Here is a 22,569-nt window from a genome sequence, read left to right on the forward strand (position 1 = left end):
AGACAAATCCAACACAAGCACCTCCAGACCCCTTGCCGGGAAGTTAAGAGGAAAAAAGTCCAGTATATATTGGAGAGTGGGGTCATTCAGTGCCTTTCCATATTTTTTTGCTCTTTGTGGACCACATCAAAGCAGTACAGTATGTGTGTTTAGGTGGGTGGGTGGGTATGTGTGTCCTTTGCAATAAAGAGCAGTACCGCATGAAGTACAGAAGTACATTTCTAAATACAACATCAACAAGAATTAATGTGGTAAAACTAATGGACCAATGAATCATATGATCGTACCTTAGATTCTACAATTTCCCTCAGTGATTTATGTGCGCTGAACTATTCATTAAGAAGTTTACCTTGATTTCAAGGCTTATTGTCAAAGGGATAGTTCACCCAAAAATCACCCTCAAGTTGTTCCAAACCTGTACAAGTTTTTTTTCTTCTGTTGAACACAAGGATATTTTAAAGAATTTTAGTAACCAGACAGTTGATAGCAGCTATAGACTTACGTACATAGTATACTTTTTTCCGACTATGGAAGTCAATGGTTACCGTAAACTGTCAGGTTACCAACATTTTTTTGTGTTTAATATAAGAAAGAAACAGGATTGGAACAACTTGTAGGTAAGACAATGATGACTAAATTTTCATTTTTGGGTGAACTATAAGCTCAGCATTCCTTAAGCATACAAATGCTGAAACATTTCTAGGCTTTTAGAAATCAATCACGCATTTTTGTCTTGTCTTTTGTTTGTTTTTAAAGTTTTTTAACAATATTTTGTTTGTTTTTAAAGTTTTTTAAAATGAAACTGCAATGTAACATAAAAGTAACAAACACTAAAATAATAATACAAACAAAAACTACCATATTTTTGGACACTGACACATACTGCCATGTTTTTTTTTTCTTTTTTTTTTTGGACATTTGGGATTAAAAACAAAAAAACAAGTGGGTTGGATTGATACCAGGTTATGGGACGCTAATATCCAGAAAGCATGTTTTAGATATGCTATGATACTATCTTGGTATTTTTTTTAAATATCTTGCAGTGCACTACTATATAAATAGTACCATGGTTGAAATGTGTATGCACATAAACAACAGATTGTTTAATTCCTCACAGTGTCTCCGTGTCAGGAGTGAGTCTAAAGTACAGTTATTATCAGGAGCTCTTTAGCTCAGGACTGAAGAGAAAGGAAGGTCTCATTGGTGATGTCGTCTTTCCCTTCCATAATTTCTCCACAAACTACCAGTTCACATTACCCCACTCCATCACCACTAATAACAGGTTATGGGTTGCTAAAATGTGCCACATATCCATTTATCTTACCCACTGACAGGTATTACATTAAATATTGGTTGTTACTGCCACTGTATATGTCTTAGTTTAGAGTAAAAATGGGTCAATGTTAATTTAATGACTTTAAATGTATTTTTTTGTAATATTTTGAAATAGATAGATAGATAGATAGATAGATAGATAGATAGATAGATAGATAGATAGACAGAGAGACAGACAGACAGATAGAGATAGACAGATAGACAGACAGAGATAGATAGATAGACATAGATAGATAGACAAGACAGACAGACAAAGATAGATAGACAAGACAGACAGACAAAGATAGAGACAGACAGACAGATAAATACATAGATAGTCATATATATAGATTAGTGCATACTAAAATGCATAATCGCCAATAAAATGTTAATATAAGACTATATGAAGTCAATTCAACATAATTACATTTCAGATGATTGCATTTAATTATAGCCTATTACAAAATATTTATTAGATTTTTATACAAAATATATTTTGAAAACCATAGAAATTACCTCATATTTTAATCAAACTGTAATGAAACGTCCGATCAACTGCCGAATACAGAACAAACAGTCCGGCACAGGCCTGATATGTGCAGTGTTGATGTTTTCAGCGTGTCATCCACGAGTCTAACCAATGCCACAGAAAAATCTTTTAAAATGTGCAGCATCTGTTAAAATACTACTTTTGCTACAAGTCAAAGGTTCATTTGTTATGACCTATGGTTAAAAATACGAGCAGTCATTGTCTGGACATGTTCCTCAGAATGGAGTGTGAATGGCTTTGACATTGTTCTTCTAGAGCTAAGGCATTAAAATGCTCTATTAATGGGCCACAGTGGAGATGTAGAATTACCTGCTATGCCAAACGTTCCTCTCCTCACGGATCACATTCTCTTGTGCACCGACCAACATATTCTATCAAACATCTTGCATCACCTCATTCACCTCTACTGCTGGTAAATCTCTGACTGACCCACTGCTTGTTTTTCTATGGGACTTAAAGCTGAAGTGTCATTTATGTCAAAATAATACATCCCAGCTTAATATGCAGTCAACAATAATTAAGCCCTTACTCTTGCATTCAAACTTTACTCCATTTGTTTATGCAGCCCAACATGACAACACTGGCTCAACCAATAGTGTGAGTTTGGGGCGGGGCTATCTGTTTGTTCAACCAATGGCAGATGAGGAGTGTTTGGGAAACCTGTTTGAAAACAGTTTTTTGAAATTTTGTTTGGTCGCACTAGTGGTGAAGAAATTACATGCAATTCTGAAAAATGTAATCAAAATCACTCAAGCTGACATGCGGAAAGTTGTTTAAAGAGCCAAATGTTGCTGAGGCTGTACTTTCAGATGACTCATGTGTAAATTGTAAAACCAAAATGAAAAGTCACAGCAATAAACATATTTTTGTATTCTGTTTTTAAAGATTCGTTTTAAATGAGCATTACAGTACACTATATGAGTGTAAATGGCGACAAAGTTAATCTAATTGTAAATGAGCATGCCCAATTAAATATCTAGTATAGACGCATACTTATTTGCACTATTTTAACTATTATTTTTCTTAGGTATGGTTTTACATGATAGTGGAAGTCTGGTAAAAACCTGATCCTGTTAAAATTCAGCTTTATTAAATTCATCTCTGTCGTAAAGTTACCCTTAAAATTGTCTTATGTAAAGGCCCCATTAGCAGCACATGCAAAGCACAAATATTTCATATCTAAGGTTCTATAATTTGTACAAATTTTCCAGTAATCCTCAAGTGCATTTGAAGGACAACCCCGTAAATGATTCATAACGAGACCTGGTTTACATTAATGCAGTTTTTGAAGTACAAGAAGCAAATATTTCCATACAATTATGCTATAATTTCTTGTGCCAAAATCTACTCAAGTGAGGAACATTGAGAACATTGGAAGAATCTGTATTTTCATTGCGGAGGTTCAGATCACATGCCAGCCTCCTGCTTGCCCTTAAAACGGGCAGTTCAAACAACACTTCATACTCAGCAAGACATGCCCCATCTGAACAAGCAAACCAAACACTAGATTCACGATACAACAAACTTTAAAGTTCTGCTAAATCAACAGTAGTGTCGCATTTCCTAAGCTGAGGGTTAATAAAACAGACCTCCCAGTTTGTATGATGAAATGTGGTTTTGTACTAAAGGGAATGTAGTGTTCAATGTCCACAAAAATCACACTCCAATCATCATATAAATCCAATCATAACATAAATATATGACAACCTGGAGGTTATTGGTGCAAAACTAAAGCTTTTTACGCTTTATTTTCTGGCCTTTTTGCCTTTACTGGACAGTTTGGAACTGGAGTGGGATTAAAACATGAAGCAGTTCAGAATCAGATTCGAACCCACAATCTCTTGACCACTATGTCACATCTCCAACTAAAACCATTGCCTATTTTTTTTCACATAAGCCCATACACACTTCCACTGCTAGCATTAGCGAAACTCTTGAAGAGCGTGGGGTGTGTCACACACACTCACACAGTCATTGCTAATTGTTGCTATAGTTGACCAGGAGACAGGAAGTCTGTAATTTACCAACTGTCTGAATAAACCTCTTCGAAAGGCTTGGGGGAAAAAAAACAAACTCATCTTCATTACACAGTCCATTTGTAAGCATGTTTCACAGCCCAATCTTGGATGCTATATAACCAAAATGACTAAAACACCACTGTTGTCATTGTGTCACCCCTTCTGCAATGTAGCAAGTCAATGTCAGTTTCACTGCCCTGATATGTGATTATGTTCTCTCACTGTAATCTTCTAAGGATTATACTCTGAAATTTAAAACCATTCAGCTATTCCCAGAGGAACATTTTACTGCTTAAAATTAAAAGTTTGCACTTTCAGAGCTCAGGTCATGAACTCAGTAAGTATGTTTAAGTAGGCTTTAAAGTCAGCATGAAATGAAAAATCTATCCATCTATATTTTTTCTTTCAATTTAATTAGTATAAATCTCTCAACCCAATCATCAATCGCCTCCAGTGACAAATGCCAGACTTCATCCTTTCGCCCACTTAAAACCCGCCCCTTTCTTACAATTGATTACAAGCTTGCATTCTGATCTGCCTCCAAACAACCAATCAACAAACACTAGATAGAACCAAGACCCCACATACATTTAGTTTGTTTCACTCAGATGTAAATCTCAATTCGGATAAGAAAACTAATGCTACTTCTATTTGATTTCGTTTGGACAACAATAATACATTTTTTTTTTATGTTATGAAAGCACTTTAGTCTGAAACTGCATCTTAGATAATTATGCTTTTAGAATAAGTTGACAAGAAATTAGTTCAAACTGAGACCTCTGACTTTGGATTACAGACCAATCTGAACGCTGTTTGAGACACTTAAAGGGCACCTATTATGCCCCTTTTTACAAGATGTAATATTGGTCTCGGTTGTCCCCAGAATGTATTTGTGAAGTTTCAGCTCAAAATACCCCACAGTTAATTTATTATAACCATTTGAAAATGTCATTTTGGGGCCTGTTTGAAAATGAGCTGTTTTGAGGCTTGTCACTTTAATGCAAATGAGCTGCATATCCCCGCCCTGCCTTTGGATGAGGGCGTCACTTGATACCTATGGCTGGCAGTCGGTCTAAGCAGAAGGGGAGAGTGAGAGACGCGCTATTTTGTCTGTCATTCAGCGTACGTTTGAATCGGAATATATAAATAGCACGAAGAGACTCCGGCAGAATAAACACAAATGAGAATGGACCAGTACGTCTCGGTATGGTTATTTGATACATTTATGTACTTTAGCGTTGTAAACGCGTCCTCTTTGCAAGTATGGTGGAGCAACACACACACACACACAAACACTAACGCTGCCGCATTTTTTTTAAACTAACGTTACATACACATTCTGTGATAAAGTTTGCTACGTAACTTACAAGCGAAATTACATTTATGCGAGGGACGGGTACCTGTGGCGTCATGTTTACTTGTCATACAGGTGCTTCTGTGGCAAATGTGATGGCTAACTTACAGAACAGGAACATATATGCGGTTTTTAATACAATACCTTTAAATATATATATATATATTTATAAACGTGTGGTTACACACTATACAAACAAGGTTTAAATTATATACACAGACATCCTACGATGTCAACAACTTTAGACGCATTTGTTGTTGAATTGGCTGACATCGACTAAAAAGACTATTTGCTCAAAAATCATAAAATACACTTACTGTTACTGGAGGTGACGTTGGATCGCAAACAGTAGATGACGATCCACACTTGAGGATTAATTTTTAAGCCACAACAACAGGATTAATCCACGAGTCCACGACAGAACACTTATGTTTCCAAGAGACATTACCGGCTGTCGTTGAAACAATGGAGGATGATGTGTACAGATCACCGAGGGCGGGGTCTAGGCCACAGCCACACTGTCAATCAAACCCCTTTCTCATTTTCTACGTCACTAAGAGCTGAATCTCAGAACAGCTCGTTCTGAGGCAGTGCACATGATTTATTGAGATTGTAAAAAAACCACTGGGTGGATTTGTATCATTCTAGGGTGGTTTTGCTCACACACTGCCAACACACATTTATGTTCAAACACCATGTAAAAGTGAATTTTCCATAATAGGTGCCCTTTAAGGCCCTGATATACTTCAGACGAAATCGAAGAATGAACTGATATGACGTCATTTCAAACAAAATCAGGCCAAAACGAAGTTCGTTTTGTGTTCCTTTCAGGAGTTCGAAGCGGCTTTCCAAAGCAAACTTTCCGGAACAGTTCGTAAACACCGTCAAAACTCCCATTGGTCCATGGCGATTATGTGAGGTGATATTGGTGTACGCTGATGTGGAACTCTTTTCCAGTTCATTTATTCTAATGAGTCAATTGAAGTCCACGATTGAAAACATGAACACACTGCTTTATAGCAGAAAAGTTGTACTTTAGATGAAGCGTGACACTGACAGAGTTTTTCATGTTTAATATGGTAAAGCTACTTGATTTGGTGCAGTGCCGAAGTGCCGAATTGTAGAGTGCCAAATTGGAGAGCTCATGCAAACATATCCACGTTGACATTGCTATGATGATCAGATATCATAAAATGTAACTTTATGGTACTAATATGCCCCCTTTAGGAGTTAAACGTTGTATCATACTCCCACAGTGACAGCTTTTGTGCCTTTTTTGTGATATTAAGACCTAATTTGTGAGTTTTCTTTCTTATTTGGATAGAGACAGTGTGTGAGAGAGTCTTGAAGCGTATGTTCCTGAATGGTGCAATGCCAAAAAACGGCTCCCTGACCACTAGGCCTGGCACGTCGCCCTGAGGTCTGGAATCTGATGACTGTGCTCAACTAGACCTCACTGGTTTCTTTACAGTTCTGCAGATCCCACTCATTCAGCATCGATATTACTTTTTAGTTCTCGTTCAGAATCTACAGAATCATAATTTGATCTTTTTCGCTGAACATCTAGATCCAATAGATCCATAGCTACATGTATTAAAACAACGTTAACACATCTCACAGGGTTTACCATATAAAGAGGCTAATAAATTAATGCCAGAGCAGAGCAAGAACAAGGGAACGGGTAAATGCAGAATGGATAGTTGTGAAAAAAAGTTGCAGCGTGTACTTGTGCAGTTATAATGGAGCTTAAAGCTACAATATGTAGCTTTTTTGGCCACAAGAGGGCGCAGTTTCCAACAATAACAAAGGCATATGTTTATGAAGCAGAGATGAGCTGAATGATGGGACTTGCTGTCAAGCTGATGGATCTAATAATTTTTATGGATTAGTGAAAACACTCATGTTTTTTTAACATTACTGTGGTATAAAGCACGCCGCGATTGCTAATAAGAGTCACACGCGAGTCCCATGGATATAAAGGAATAAGGAAATTTCATTCCATTGAACTACATGCAAGTGCTTGATTACTCACACAGGTCAGTTTATTAGATGAATTAAACTTGTGAGGGAAACGCAGTGCTGTTCCACTTGGTATAACGTTACACTATCACACTAAACGGCATTTAAATGTGTGTTGAAAGTTATAATGTTATTCGACGTGTTAGTTTGTTTGCTATACGAAACTAGCAGCTACATGTTGATCAACATAAGAATGACACACTGACCATATTCTAACATTTCATCATGTCAAGCTAACGTTATAACATTGATTTGTTTCATGTACATTTGCTCACCTGTCTAATAAAGCTGTAAAGTCATGAATCGTGAAGTTCATGTCCAAATTAGTCACGGACGCTAGCTCTCTGTCGAGTGGAAGTCAGTCTCGGATGCTAGCTCTTGGCATTACAAAAACATCACGCTGATATTGATCCTTAGTTCTCCTTGTTTGTCCCAAAATCGGCTTGCCATGGTCTATGTTTGAACGAAACAAGAACTGGGTGCCGCTAAACGTTACTCACGACGCAGTTGTCCACGTTTGTCGCCATGGTTACGTCATAGCTATGGCAGTACGAGCGGAAACTGAGGATAGCGCAGATATTGCGTCATTGACAGGAGACATTTTTTTCCGGGACGGCCACTTATTTAAAATGGGAATTTCTCTGAAATAAAAAATTGACACTTTTGGGATACTGTAAACTACACAACTGCAGGAAATATATCACACTGTGCAAGTGATTTTTGGATGTTTTATTACAAAATTCTTACATATTGGACCTTTGATGTTTTTTTGCTTGGTCGAGCTACACTTCATATGACTCATTGTCCAACTATACATGACAAAATGGGCAACTGAACATTTGAAGCATTAAATATCACATCGCACATCACCATGCACACATCAGTGAGGCCAAAGAGATTAACGTGTGAACCTGTTGGACAAGGCCGTGCTACAATTGCATTACATTCTGTGGGTCTGTTAGTCCAATTTCACACAAAAACAGACCGGCAACTATATCAGACGAACTAAACCAACCTTCCAGTTGTACACTAGGAATAGATCTGCTTTTGTTTTGAAGGCACAAAAGTTTGAAGGTCAGGGAAGTTTCAAGCAATGATCCACAGTGCTGGCCCAACATGACCTTCTCATTCCCTCAACTGTGGGAATGTGGTTTTCTATTGAAGCACGCCAACCTTTTCAGCCATCCACCACCTCATCTCCCGCCGCTGAATAAACTCCTTTTGAATAAATTAATTTCCACTTTGACTGGACTATGAGGAGGATGGAGAGCAGCCAGAAGTCACAACACGGCATCCGGAAACCAATGAACCTATAGTAGCTTTTCTTGGTGTGTTGGTGGTCCTGGTTAGTTGATGACATTTTATTTTCCTGAATAAGTAGGTTTTCCAACATAGACCAGGTCAAACCATTTTGTGCTGCCGTTTTCCGTCCAATCTAATGATAAAATAAAACAACTTCAAAGATCTAGAGCCCTTGTTAATTGGGTTAATGCATCTCTTAGATCATTTGGCCTTTTTATAACAAGTTAAGGTTCCTAAGGTTTTCAAAACGTTACATGATGCGACTCAAATGTAATGACTTGCTCATGTGTTTCTAGATCCTTTTCTTTATCTTATATATATATTATAAATGACCCAATTGTTGACTGCTTGTTGAGGCTTTAGCTTGGTATCTTTTTTATGAAGCCATATACCACTAATGGACCATGCACAAGCGGAACGACAGCGCAGGGCCTATAGTTTGAAAATTGTGTCCACCAAGACAACATGCCTCCACTACCCCTACACACTGACCTAGACCCTATCATTATACTGAACGCCTTACACAGCAGATGACTTGGTGACTGTTGGCTGTCAACAAGCTCCATTCAGCTAACTTCCTCATGCTTAGATAATGACATTGCTACAAGATCTAGCGAGTTTCTATCATGTTTCCAGATACCAGAGTCAAAAATGACATGCTCAATAAGTTATGACATGTTTTTACACTGCAAATTAAATAAGTTGTACAAGATAATTTTGTGTCTTTTTAATGTAATTTAAGTTGTTTATTTATTTATTTATTTTTTACAAGAATTGAATAGTCACTTATTTAAGAAGGACTATTACTATTGCATTCAGACATTGCGCAATGGTTTCGGTGAGAATTGAGACTTTGTTTGAGGAAGAGAATCAGCATTCCTTGTGTTTATCTCCGTTTCAACCCGGGCATCTTGAGAAACCCCATAAAATGAAGAGACAGCTGCACCACAGGACTCATGCACTGTCTTTAAATTAGAGTTGGAGGGAGTGCTTTTTATGAAAAATGTGCTAACGAAGTTTGGTGACTACAACACCATTCACATGGTAATTTAGCACGGTTTGCCATTGGAATGCAACTATTGCTTCCAGAGATCCCACCATGGACATTTGCAATTAGAGTATTGCAATAATTGCACAAAAAATAAATAAATAAATAAATTACTCTAACCAAAACTCAGGTTATGTGTGTGTTTAGGCATGGAAAAAAAATGTAAATGTGATGACATAAATATATAATTCTTGTCAAGATCACAAAACAATAATACTGTACATAATACAATAATGTGCCGGAAAACACAGTCAAAACATATTATTATTGAATATACGTGTATATATGTATCTACAGTATATACAAAATATATACATATACACACATATATTCAATAATAATATGTTTGTGTTTACATAATACATGTGTGTGTATTGCGTATAATTATTTTATATATATAAATACACACACATGCATGTATATATAAGAAATATGTGCATGTATATATTCTATGTATATTTGTAGAAAATGAATATTATTTATAAATATTAATATTTTATATATAAATAACAATTTTTTCTTAAAATATATACAGGCATGTGTGTGTAATTATAATTATATATACAAAATAATACTCAGTACACACACGTATTATGTAAACACAAACTTTTACTTTGGATACGATTACCCAGCACTACAAACACATATATACAAACAAACACACACACACACACACACACACACACACACTCTGTTTAGCAAGTGTATTTGCCAAAGATGCGACATTATTAAAATTCAGGCTTATATTAAAATTCTAATATTATTTTTGTCTAAATAAACTAGATTTAAGACACTAATACCAGTCATTTCAAATGTTAAATGTAAATTTAGGCATCACAATTTTGCACATTTAATTTTACACGTTAATAAATTATTATTGTTTTTTATATTAACTTAAATTGAGCAGATGACGACAAAGAATCTGAATATAAATACAGGCAAATTGAGCATACACACTTTTTTCCTCTTTTGTTTGTTTTAGGTCTCATTTAGGGTTTCCTCACCTCTTAATTTTCAGCCATATTTCTTGGTAAATGTCTTCTCTATAGCCACAAAAGACAGTGACTAAGAGGCAAAAACAAGACAATCACAGGCCACATGGGACAGTAAATCGAGCAGGGAAAAAAAGCTCCCGGAGCTTCAACAAGGCTTGATTGTGTCTGTAGTGTATTAAAACCTCTTGTGACCTCACAGCCAGGTGATTGGACGACGCTAAGCCCGGCTAATGCCGAGTGATGTGGATGAGCGTAGGACCGTCTTGAGGATCAAATGTGCACACACTTGTACTTTCACATGCACACTCAGTCAATGGGATTTAGACTGGAGTCCTCCCTCCCTCCTTCTCTACTCTAATCGCAGTGTTGTGGTTTTCTCGCTGTGGCTCTGTGGTTGTTTTCTCCTCCCTCTCAGGAAACTCTGTCTCTCTCTCTCTCTTCGCTGTGTATATAAGTAAGATGTGGGTAGGCTTTTCAGCAGACAGAGACAAACTATGCTAGTGTATTGTAGAGGTAGAGAGGTGTGTGTAGTGTATCATCAGCCGTATGTGACGGAGGCAGCGGCGTGGGATCTACAGGTGAGTGACTTTTAATTACTGACTCAATATATTATACACACATTTAACATGACCCGGTTGACATCAGCATGCTCTCAAAATAAAGCGGATGACGAAACTAGGCACATTCCATCTTCTTATAGCGTTTCTAAAATTGTTGTCCGTTGTCTCAGTCAACTCTATAATTCATTGTGTTTTCATTTCTGCACATACTTTGTATCCAGAGTTCAGTAAATGTTTTTTGAATGCCTGTAGTCACATGATCTGTGTAAACCTGTGAAGCAATATGAATTTTTTGTAAAGTGTTTCGGCAACATACCAAAGCTGTCAAAGAGCAAAGTTTGCCCTTTTCACCTAGTCACCTAGAGGTAAAGATGTTTACACGTGGTTTCAAAGAACTTGAGAGATGTTTTACATTTATCTGTATTGAATTTTTAATTGTGCATGTATGCTCATTTTCTGTATTTATATTACCTTCGCCGTCATCTAATACTCACTTAAATGTAAATATTTAACATTTTTACAACAAACAATTTAATGACATTATGAAATGTAATCGTAAGCAAATCCCGAAATTAATATCCATTTTGCATAATGTTGTGATGCATAAATTCACTCGTAGAAAACAATAAGAACCATACACATTTTAACATAATACATTTCCCGTTTTTAATGTCGTTTATATCGGTTTATATGGTGTTTTTAATATGCTTTAAGATAAACCATGGGCAAATTCATATGTCGACGCCATTTCTGAGTTTTGAACTCCAAAGAACCAAATACGATCTAAAAAACGCGTCATTAAACTACCTTATGACCAATCACGTCAACTAGTGGATCTCGAAGATGGTGTGAGTGAGTGGAGGTGGGGCTAATTTGCATATTCATAGGAAAAATCGCTTTATCATGTAATGTTGGTGTTTAAAGATGAGTTTTAAGGGCTAAAATTATTGACTACAGGGGGACTTACTTTAATATGAAATTTTCATTTAAAAATCTGAAAATAATTATTAGACAGAATTCTAAAACCGATGAATCCTAAATATATCACTATAAATATATATTTGAGAGTGTTTTGACATTTATTTGAAGGTAAAAGTGCCAGGGAAAGACCTCTCCGCAAAGAAAATCAAATGACAGAAAACCTAATTAGCCCATTCCAAATATATGTGTTCCTCAAAGGGTTTAATTTAAAGTTTACTGTCAGGAAATGTGCCGTGGCACCACTGAGGTCTTTGAACAGTGGCTCTGTAAATATTTTAAAGTGAGTTAATCAAAGGGAAGGGTTTACAGATGAGATAACGTACTTCCGGATGGAGAGTTTCTCTTGGGCGACGGCTAGTGAAGCTGAGGAAACTGACAACCTCTAACGTCAAAGTTTCCCAGGAGCCCATGATCATTGTCAAGGCATCTTGTGGTATAAGGTGAAATTGAAAACATTGTGACAAAATACCATTTCGACGTCAGCTTTACTTAAAAGTAGCTTAGTGTGTCAGCAGTGCCCAAAATAGGATTCTTTGATCTTCAAGAGATCACTCGTCCTTAAACAATCCACCTCAAAGCTAAACACGTCCTCAGATTAACCTGGCGTATAACTCTGTTTGGGTTCCACCGTGATTAAGATTCCTTTTTAAGGTTTTGTTTACCACTCGAGCATCAAATGCAGCACTAAATAACCAAATTAAGCCTGTAATCTGTGATCTTGGTGTGTGATCTTTGGATTCCAATGACTTTGCAGATATTTTCCTTTTGATCTCTCCTCAATGACACAAAGCTACGGACGGATGTCACAGAACATCATCTCATTTCATTTGAGGCAAACAAACGATTAAATGGGGAGACTCACGTCGTCCTCAGAGCCACAGATATCAAACCACACATCTTCTGAGGAGCCCAGAGGTTTCTTTATGGCGATTCAAGAAACCTCTGTCTCCTGTTGTAAATCTAGCTCAGTCATATTTATGTTTCCAATTTGGATCAAATTCACATTTGGATGGGACTGAATGAAGTCGCGTCGAAATCCTAGCATCAGGTCGACTCCATGCCTTTTGTGGCTTCTCTGAAGCCGTCGCCTGAAAGGTTTCTGTAAAAACCACTCTCACTAAGCCACATGTATCTTAATTATTGCCAGAGAGGGCTGAGGGTTTGAGGAAGCTTGAAGATAAATAAATCTATCTAAAATACAGGCACAATCACTTCAGTTCTCCATGCCCCAATGTTTTCATTGATGGCTAACCGTAAAGCTTTGTGGAAAGTTTTATTCATTCCCGCCACTTGAATCATCTCGCATACTTCATCGCATAATCATATGTGAAAAACCTTTGTCACAAGCCTGTTCTGGATTACAGTATTTTAAGTAAAGCCTTTAATAAGTCATCAATGTGTGAAGGTATTCCATGTGGAACTACCATAAAGATCATCTGTGAAGCTCAGTGCAAGCAGAGGTCTTATTAAGCAGGAAGTGGTTTAATTCTTCCCCCTCATGGTACGGGCCCGCTGCCAGTCCTAGGGGAAAAGAGAGCTCCAGCACTCTCAGTCAGGCTCTTTCCACTCAATAACAACCACCACGGGGCTCCACAATTTGCCTTTATCCACAACATTCCATGCCATACCTCATTTTTCAACCTCTGATTTAGCACATGACTGCAACTAATAACCTTTCAATGCATGTGTTACCGCCATAGTTACTAGTGATTGGTTCCATGCCTTGCTCAGAGAAATCAGATACTCCTGATTATTTGGTACCAAAGAACATTATGTAACATCTTTAAACAAACTTAAGAGACTTTAAACCATATTTTTATTTTAATTTACACTATCCACACTGTAATAACGAAAGCCAGATGAGAGGTTTTGGATACTGTTCTTTACATTCAGTGGTTTTTTACACTTGAGGTACTCAATAAATATGAAATAAATAAATGTCATTGTATGACACACTAAAATATCAAATTATACTGTTTATTTTTTGTAAAGACAACTCAAGGACATTATACATTGGCTTTTGTGTTTTAAATTTTATAGAGCATTTTACATACTGTTAAAAATGATCATACAAAAGCATTTGGGGACTTTGTGCCTCTTAAAAATTAGTGGAACATGTTCATAATTTATGTAATAAAAGAACCTGGTTACTCTGCAAGATCCTGGTCTAAGACTTGTTCAGTTCCAGGAAACTACTTTATGTTACACTGGGTACCTACACTTTCAGGCATTACATCATTTCTTGTGGTGTTCCTCAAGGCTCAATTTTGGGTCCTCTATTATTTAACCTACACATGCTTCCTTTAGCTGGTGTAATATTTAATTTCACCAGTATGTAATGACATACAAATCTATCTCTTTCACTTGCACCAGATGCCCACACTTCAATTTCCACCCTACTGGACTGCATAGTGAGCATAACACTGTGGATGTAACAGAACTTTCAACAGCTAAACAAAGATAAGACAGAAGTACTTGTTTTCGGTCATTATGACGCACAGAGAACATCTATTGCTCCACATCTTGACTATCTGTCACTAAAAGCCTGTAATAAGGTCAAGATGTGACCATGATTTGACAGTGACCTTAGTTTTTAAAAACTTATCAGCAATGTTACTAAAACAGCATATTATCACCTCAGAAACATCACCAAAGTATGCGATATTTGCTCCCCTGCTGACACTGAGAAACTTGTTCATGCATTTGTTACATCTAGTCTTGACTACTAGCTGCAATAGCGTTTTTGCTGGGTTAACAAATATAGAGCACTATTAAACATACAAGAACTTCAGAATGCAGCTGGATGAATGCTAACTCGCTCTAAAATGAAAAATCACATTAAGCCAAGACTCAGATCGTTTCACTGGTTGCCTGTATCATTCAGAATTGAATTCAAGATTCACTTATTAGTTTTTAAATGTCTTGATGGTTCTAATATACCTTCCAATTTGTTGAATAAATATACAAGAGCAAGATATCTCCAAACATCCAATAGTAACTTATACCAAAACACAGCTAATATATATATATATATATATATATATTTTTTTTTTTTTTTTTTTTTGCAGATGCCACTTGGTTTCACATTTGTTTACATCTAATGGCATGAAATTTATACCTTTGTCTTTGTCTTTTAATGCTCTATCATGCAGACAGGGCATCTGGCGAGGGCAGCTATGATTATGGCTATGTGGGCGCCACACTGGTGAGAGTATGTGGCTGGATTTGGCCATTACCCCTGTGGTTAACTGCTGGTTTGACTGATGACTGCAACCCCCAAAGTAACATTTGACTCATATTCAAACCAAGCTGAAGCACAAAATGTTGTGTTTACGCTTGACCTCTCCCTACTTTGCACATTTAACTTGGCTCACGACTTAGGATATCACATCCATCTTAAATATGAACACCTTAGCCATTTTAGCCATAATCTACTGTGTCAGTCAAGAAATAAAGCAGTGGGTTCGCTACTGTGTATTATACAGTCATTCACTAACAAAATTTTCACAATTTCAGCTACTGAACGATCAGTCATAATTGCTTTTTCCTTGCCAAAAATATATATAAAATTTTATATATATTTTATATAATATATAAAAATATAAGTTTGCACCATTGACTTTAGATGCATTCTAATGCTAATTTTAAGTTTATATTAAGAGAGCATTTAAAATATGAAGATGAAATCAAAACTGAGGTACTTCCATAATACTCTTATTGCAAATGATTCATCATTGCATGTTATTCTTAAGAAAAACAGTCATCTCTGTAATCTTTACCAAGTCAAAATGTACAACATGACATCATGACTTTTGCATAAACTTACACGCCACTTTCAAGTCAAGTGGCGTGTTATCTATATGCATTTTGAGCTATCCGCATGTATGTGTGTATGTCTACGCCGCTAAATGTCCGAGTGATTCCGCGTGTATGTACATGCCGTTAAATGTCTGAGCAAAACGAAGCAAAATGCAGATCTAAATCTGGGGAGTGATATTTTTTTTCTAGGATGGTAGGGGAAGACTCATAAATGGTATTAACCCCAGTGACGGGTGGGTTTAGGGACGGGGTTGGGGTGGGTCATATATTTATACAGTAATGTAACGTTAAGTCAACGGCGTTCATAAACACACTGTGTGATAGCACGCCAAAAATGGAAATACGAATTGGCGTGTCATACATACGCCATTTCATGAGATCAGTCTGAAATGTAACAACTTGCTCTGCCTCTAAAATGACTTGTCCAAAAAAATCCCAGAAGCACAGTAACCAAAAAGCTATTTAGGAATTGTTTTAGAAATCTCGCATTCAGGTTTGGATCAGTTCTGCTATGCATCACCCAATTTTCATGATGTAAACCATTTCAAATAGATCAAATCTGGTTGTTAACACCAATTCCTGTGCTATCAGTAGCTAAAATAGTAGATCAGGACACAAGCAACGACAAGTTCAAAGTTTCAATCCCTGCATGACCTGATAAAATATCGACCTTGAATGGTGGCCTCAGACTTTTTTTGTCCCTCACAGGATGATTGACAGTTGCCTGTGCTGAGTCACATAGCAGAATGCCCGGTGTGCCCTGCGGGGCCTTGCAACACCACACTGTGCCCCTAGCCTGTGCCATCATCTGTTCCTGGCTGTTGATCCTGGTCCATTCTGCATTTTGCCAAAAACCTGCAAAGCTGCCTCTGGTGGGCCGCAAGCCTTTCCTGGCAGCCTGGAATGCTCCCCTGGATATGTGTACATTGAAGTACAATATCAACGTCAGCCTTGATATTTTCCACATCAGCGGCAGTCCACGAGCCGTCCACACGGGCCAGAATGTCACCATCTTTTATGCCAACCGCCTGGGTTACTACCCTTTCTACAATGAGCAAGGGGTTCCCATCAACGGAGGCCTACCTCAGAACAACAGTCTTGAAGCACATTTTCACAAAGCCCGAAAAGACATAGCACACTTCATCCCTTCGGAAGACTTCCGTGGACTGGCCGTGATCGACTGGGAGTTCTGGAGGCCACAGTGGAGTCGTAACTGGCACAAGAAAGACATTTACCGACAGCAATCCCGCGAGTTGATCAAACAGGCCTACCTTAATGTGACCGACGAACAGGTGGAGGAGCTGGCACGCTTGCGCTTCGAGAAGAGCGCCATGGAGTTCATGCAGGGCACGCTACAGCTCGCTACACAAGCTCGTCCGCATGGCCTTTGGGGTTTATATCTCTACCCTGACTGTCACAATTACAATGTACATGCACACAACTACAGCGGCACATGCCCCCAACAAGAGAGCCTCCGTAATGACCAGCTGTTTTGGCTGTGGAACAGCAGCACTGCCCTTTTCCCAGCCCTCGCTATACGCAAGAGCCACACAGACAGCATTCGCAACCTGCACTTCTCGCAGAACAGGGTACGGGAGTCACTGCGCCTGGCCTCCCTTACCTCATTGCCCTATGAACTGCCTACATACGTATACACACGCCTGGGGTACAGAGACGAGGCCATGGCTTTTCTGACTCAGGTAAGTGCATATGTTCAACGAGAAATGTAAAATGTGCTTTGGGAATCATACACATGTTCTTAATACAATCTCACCTTACAGTAAATATCCCATTTTGCTAGTCTATACTCATATAAACTATTATGGAGTCTGAAATCAAGAGCTCCCTCTTGTGGTCCAACAGAATAAATAGAGAATATTACAAAGGATGTTTGAATGGGTTTGACTATCACACCTATCTCAATGACTAAATTTAAACTTATTATAATAATTTACGTTTTAAGAAACTGTGGCAGTGAACTAACATTCTAATGATTTTCTGTACATATACACACTAATTTATTTTCATTTTACAGAATGACTTGATGCATACGATAGGAGAAAGCGCTGCTTTGGGAGCTGCCGGATTTGTCATTTGGGGGGATCTTAACCTCACTTCCTCAAGGGTAAGACTTTTAACATATACCTGTACACATTGGTCCAGAGTCGACTGCGGTTTATCAGTGACAAATCTGCTTCAAGAAGTCAATTCTTAGAGCAGGCATTTCAAAAATGTTAATTGTAAAGGATGTATGGAACAATTCAGAGAATTTACCATTTTGAGTCTGCTTTGTATTAAAGACTGCAATTAACAGTTATTTTTATTCCATTTATTGAATCGTTTTCCTGTCCTTTTTTAAGTTTAACTGGTCAAACTTGGGTGTCTGTGTCACCAAAAAGTCCTGCCCTAAATATTTTATGCCACACTTTTATGCATTGATAAGGACACCAGATATGATTAATCATAGTGAGTACAACACAATATGGCATTCACATTGATTTCTTGCTCAGTAAACAACATATACTTGCCAGCAACACCAAGTTCCCTGCAGTTTAATGAACTTCCTGAAAATTCCTTTGTCCCCTCAGCACAACTGTTCCAAAGTCAAGGCATTTCTGAACTACAGACTGGGTCAGTACATTACTAACGTTACCCGGGCAGCAGAAGTCTGTAGCGACTTCCTGTGTCAGTCCAACGGTCGCTGTGTCCGTCGAGACCCACAGGCACCACACTACCTGCACCTGAGCCGCGGCAGCTATCGGATCCTGTCCAACCGAAACGGCACCTTCACCGTGACCGGATGGCACTCTCAACGCGAGCTCCAGCTACTCGCCGACAGGTTCCACTGTCACTGTTACCAGGGGTACGAGGGAGACCGCTGCGATAGCATAGAGCCCGAGGAAACCGAAGAGGACAACATGATAAAAGAGGACGTGGATGAGGAGAATAAGAATGAGCCAGAGGAGGTCCACAAAGACATACGGGATACTGCTGTGCCTTTACAAACTGCCTTCATCCTCACTGCTCTACTCCTTTTGTTGAACTTCAGTTGTATTTAGAGGTGAAGTGACCACCAGCATCATCACATGGAACAATAGTCATGTTTAAATGTTTGCCAAGACACTACCCTAGTCTGTGATTGGTCAATCCAAAGTCACACACCATTGGTTAAGCCAGTTACTGTGTTGGGCTGGACTGATTAAATAAACAGAATAATGTTTTGAGCCAACACTACAGAGCCAAATGTTTACACTAGTGGTCAACCAATAGACATTTTTGATGGGCAATGACAATTTCTTAAGCCCCTTTCACACAGAGATTCTAGAAAATACACTGATAATGTGTCCCGGGATCATTTGATTTTGGTTGATTCACACTGCCAGTGATTTTCAGGAATCTGTACGTTCACACACATCCCGTAAAGACACGTGACATGCCATCAGGACGTGATGTTCAGGTTCCTAACGTGTTAATTTTGCAGACATTGTTTCGTCGTTCTGGCGAACACAAACTTTTTTCTTTGTTAATGTGCAACGTGAAGTCGTGAACATTGATCTGCTATTTAAAACAAGCGGTCACAGAGTCGCAAGATAACTAAATCATTGCAATGACACGTGCGTCATCACTACAGCACACCCCTTATGACGTTGGACCTGCCTTTTGTTCAAACAGCCTGCGTTCCGGGACTGATCCCAGCACTGTCACTAGGTCCCCATCCTGGAATCGATCCCGGGACATGTTTGCGTTCACACAAAAGGCACTCTAGCAATTCTATGGCAATATTCTGGGAACAACGCACTGTGTGAAAGGGGCTATAGAGAGCAGAATGGCTACTAAATTACATATATCATTACAACACTAAACAACATGTTACAAAATATTTACAAAATTAGAAATTAATCATTTGAAAAAAATCAATATGAAAAAAAAAATACTATAAAAATTTGAACTTTTAATATTAGCAAAAAAAACAAACTTTATATTTAAATATTTTATATATAAAGATTTAAGACACTTCACCTTTAAGAAAAAGTGGTCAAAGGGTCAGTTGATGGCACATCATGGCTTCGGTTTTAATATTTGTTATTTTGGATTATTGAAAAAATGATAATTGTTACAATGGTGCTGTGTGATAATGTAGATAAAATGCAAGCCTTGTTTGCACAAACTTCAGGCTGAATAGATTCTAATAACTGTTCAGGATGAATGATCAGTGATTATGTTAGTTTGTGAATGTTTTCTAACAGGAAACGTCAAATATGCTGTTTCAGCCCGTTCTCATCCCAAGGCGTCCGACATCCGACGCACATGGCACCCTTTAGCGTCAATATGAGATGCAGATATATATGGGCCGGCAGGCGCCTCCTAGTGGTCTAACTCTAACCCTACCCCAGACCTAAACCTACCATAACCGAAGCGTGTTATATAAAGGTTGCCATGTGCGTTGGATGTATACGCATTGGCAAAAGCGTCAGTGTATGACGCTTTGGGATGAGATGCGTTGGCTGTTTTTACAAAGCACTGACACCAAGATGCTTACCGTGACGTATATTAGTAAGCTTATCTCAAACTCCACTGCTTGCTGTCAAAGCACTTCAAAGTCAGGGAGCGCTAGGTATTCAAATATTACAAAAAATTTGGCAAGATCCACAAATGATATAGGTGTCATGCTTTATAATCTAAACTGGCCAAATTAGCTACATACCAAATCGCTCAACATAATATAATTACAGACTATATTACTGACTTGTGCTAATGGAGCAAAATAATCCATAGCCTATTGGTATAGTCATAAAATATTATGTGCCTCAATTTATAATATTCATATTAATAAAAGAGAAAAACGGATAAAATACACAAAATCATGTTCAGATGTTGACATGACATGTGTCATTATTATACGAAACAATTCATCATCATATAATTCGTCAAATTTTAAGCTTTATCAATATTGCACAATCATCAGATAAATGATGAGAAAACTCAGTGGACACAACCAGAATTGAAGCTAGTTAAATTTCATAACAAAAAAATGACAAAATATCTCATGTTATTATTATTTTTTCTGTCCCTAAAATTCCTGAAATGTGTGTTTAACCAAAGATTATAAAGATGTATGCAACGTTTACACATGTAAGTTTGCATTTGTTAAAACTACAGAATGCTGTGGTGGTGAAAACACGTTATGATTGTATATTAAACTGTGCTTGTCTTTTTTGTTCTCGTCTAAATGAAGCCAGAATGATTGAAACTGATAACAAAGAAAGGTATATACCTCAGAATCTTTTAGTACTCAGAATCTGCAAATTTTTTGAAACCATTTTAGATGTCTACACATTGCATTACATGTCCAGTTTCAGGTTGAAGGATAATTGGACCGTGTTTTATCCCTATTGTCTGACCCCTTTTTGATTCAAGATATACATTTTTCACAAATACTGCATTTTGTAGCATGTAGACAGTAGTTAATATGGGACATTATTATCAGAGCCTTCAATATCTGTCAAAGTGTCTTTTTTTACCTCAGTGCTAAATTTTGCCGGTGTCCAAATATATTTCCATAGAGCTCTTTTTTCATCTCAAAGTCTAATATGCAATGTGTATTTTTTTTTTTAATTAAGCAATACAATTAACCAAATACTCAAAGACAAATGTTGCTTGACTCTTGATGCACTGCAAATAAAGGATTGTAACCTGGTCTTGATTTTTTATTGTCAAAATTGTCTTTGAATGCACAGGAATTGCAACTAAGTTAACTGTACCTTAATTTACACAGAAAATCTGCTTACATTTTCATGCTTTTATCAAACACACTGTGTTAACATTCACAGTGCAGGGTGGAAAATATGTGAGTCCATCTTTGAGTCATTGTCAGGATTTTTAAATCAACTTCATTGAGCTTCAACTGCCAGACGTGTGCTTTGAGGGCAACACACACTTAAAGGGGTGGTTCAGAATTTTGAACATCGGGCCTCATTTCCAAGTGAGCCTTAGTGTTATTTATCAGTGGAGACAGTTTTCAAAAAATTTCATCCAGTCATTCCAGTAACATAGTTCGCTGGTGCTAAGCTAGCGTGAGTCAACGGTAACTTTTAGCATGCCTTTAAAAACAGTTTTACCCACTCCACAGTACACCAAGTTTACCCTCGTAAAAGGTTGTTCTTCAACCTTTCATCTTGTAATTTAGATAACTGCTGGTCTTAGTGAATTAGTTTTTTGTTTTTTTTTAATGCCCATTATCACCTAGCCCAGGCTACCTGCCATCATCATCATCATCATCCATATCTTGCTGTTATGGAAATATCTAAGCTAAGTCAGCTAAAAGCTAAGTCAGGCTACTTGTATGGCTGCTGGACAGAAAAGTGCACTCAGTAGGCTACTCTAAATATAAATTCATAATATATACATTAAGGTTTTTTTTACTTTAAAAAACGAAATAATATCATTCACTGGCTTACCTGGTGACTCGAAAGAGGTACAAGTAAATGTCCGGGTAAGACACTTCTGGCCACTGGGTGGGGTTGTTACACCAATTTGATGCTGGGAGAATAAAGGTACATGTTTTTAAAATGACCAAATTAAGTTTGTTAATTGACAATTGTTCTATGT

At 37.6% G+C, this 22,569-nt stretch overlaps 1 protein-coding gene across 2 annotated transcripts; it reads left to right on the plus strand.

Annotated features, from left to right (window-relative positions):
- The first annotated feature begins 11,019 nt into the window (after positions 1-11,019).
- On the plus strand, positions 11,020-21,664 carry hyal4 (hyaluronidase 4). 2 transcript variants are annotated; one of them, XM_089127553.1, is made up of 5 exons: positions 11,077-11,178; positions 15,294-15,346; positions 16,669-17,660; positions 17,996-18,085; positions 18,549-21,664. In XM_089127553.1, exons 3-5 carry the CDS (start codon positions 16,707-16,709, stop codon positions 19,017-19,019), a joined length of 1,515 nt encoding a protein of 504 aa, XP_088983679.1. In that variant the 5' UTR covers positions 11,077-11,178; positions 15,294-15,346; positions 16,669-16,706; the 3' UTR covers positions 19,020-21,664. The 2 variants fall into 2 exon arrangements, with proteins under 2 accessions (XP_039514087.2, XP_088983679.1); XM_039658153.2 differs by lacking the exon at positions 15,294-15,346 and having other exon boundaries at positions 11,020-11,178.
- The last annotated feature ends 905 nt before the right edge of the window (positions 21,665-22,569 follow it).

This window comes from Pimephales promelas, chromosome 25 (assembly GCF_988280905.1).
Source record: "Pimephales promelas chromosome 25, fPimPro1.hap1.1, whole genome shotgun sequence".
In the NCBI taxonomy this organism is placed as follows: Eukaryota; Metazoa; Chordata; class Actinopteri; order Cypriniformes; family Leuciscidae; genus Pimephales; species Pimephales promelas.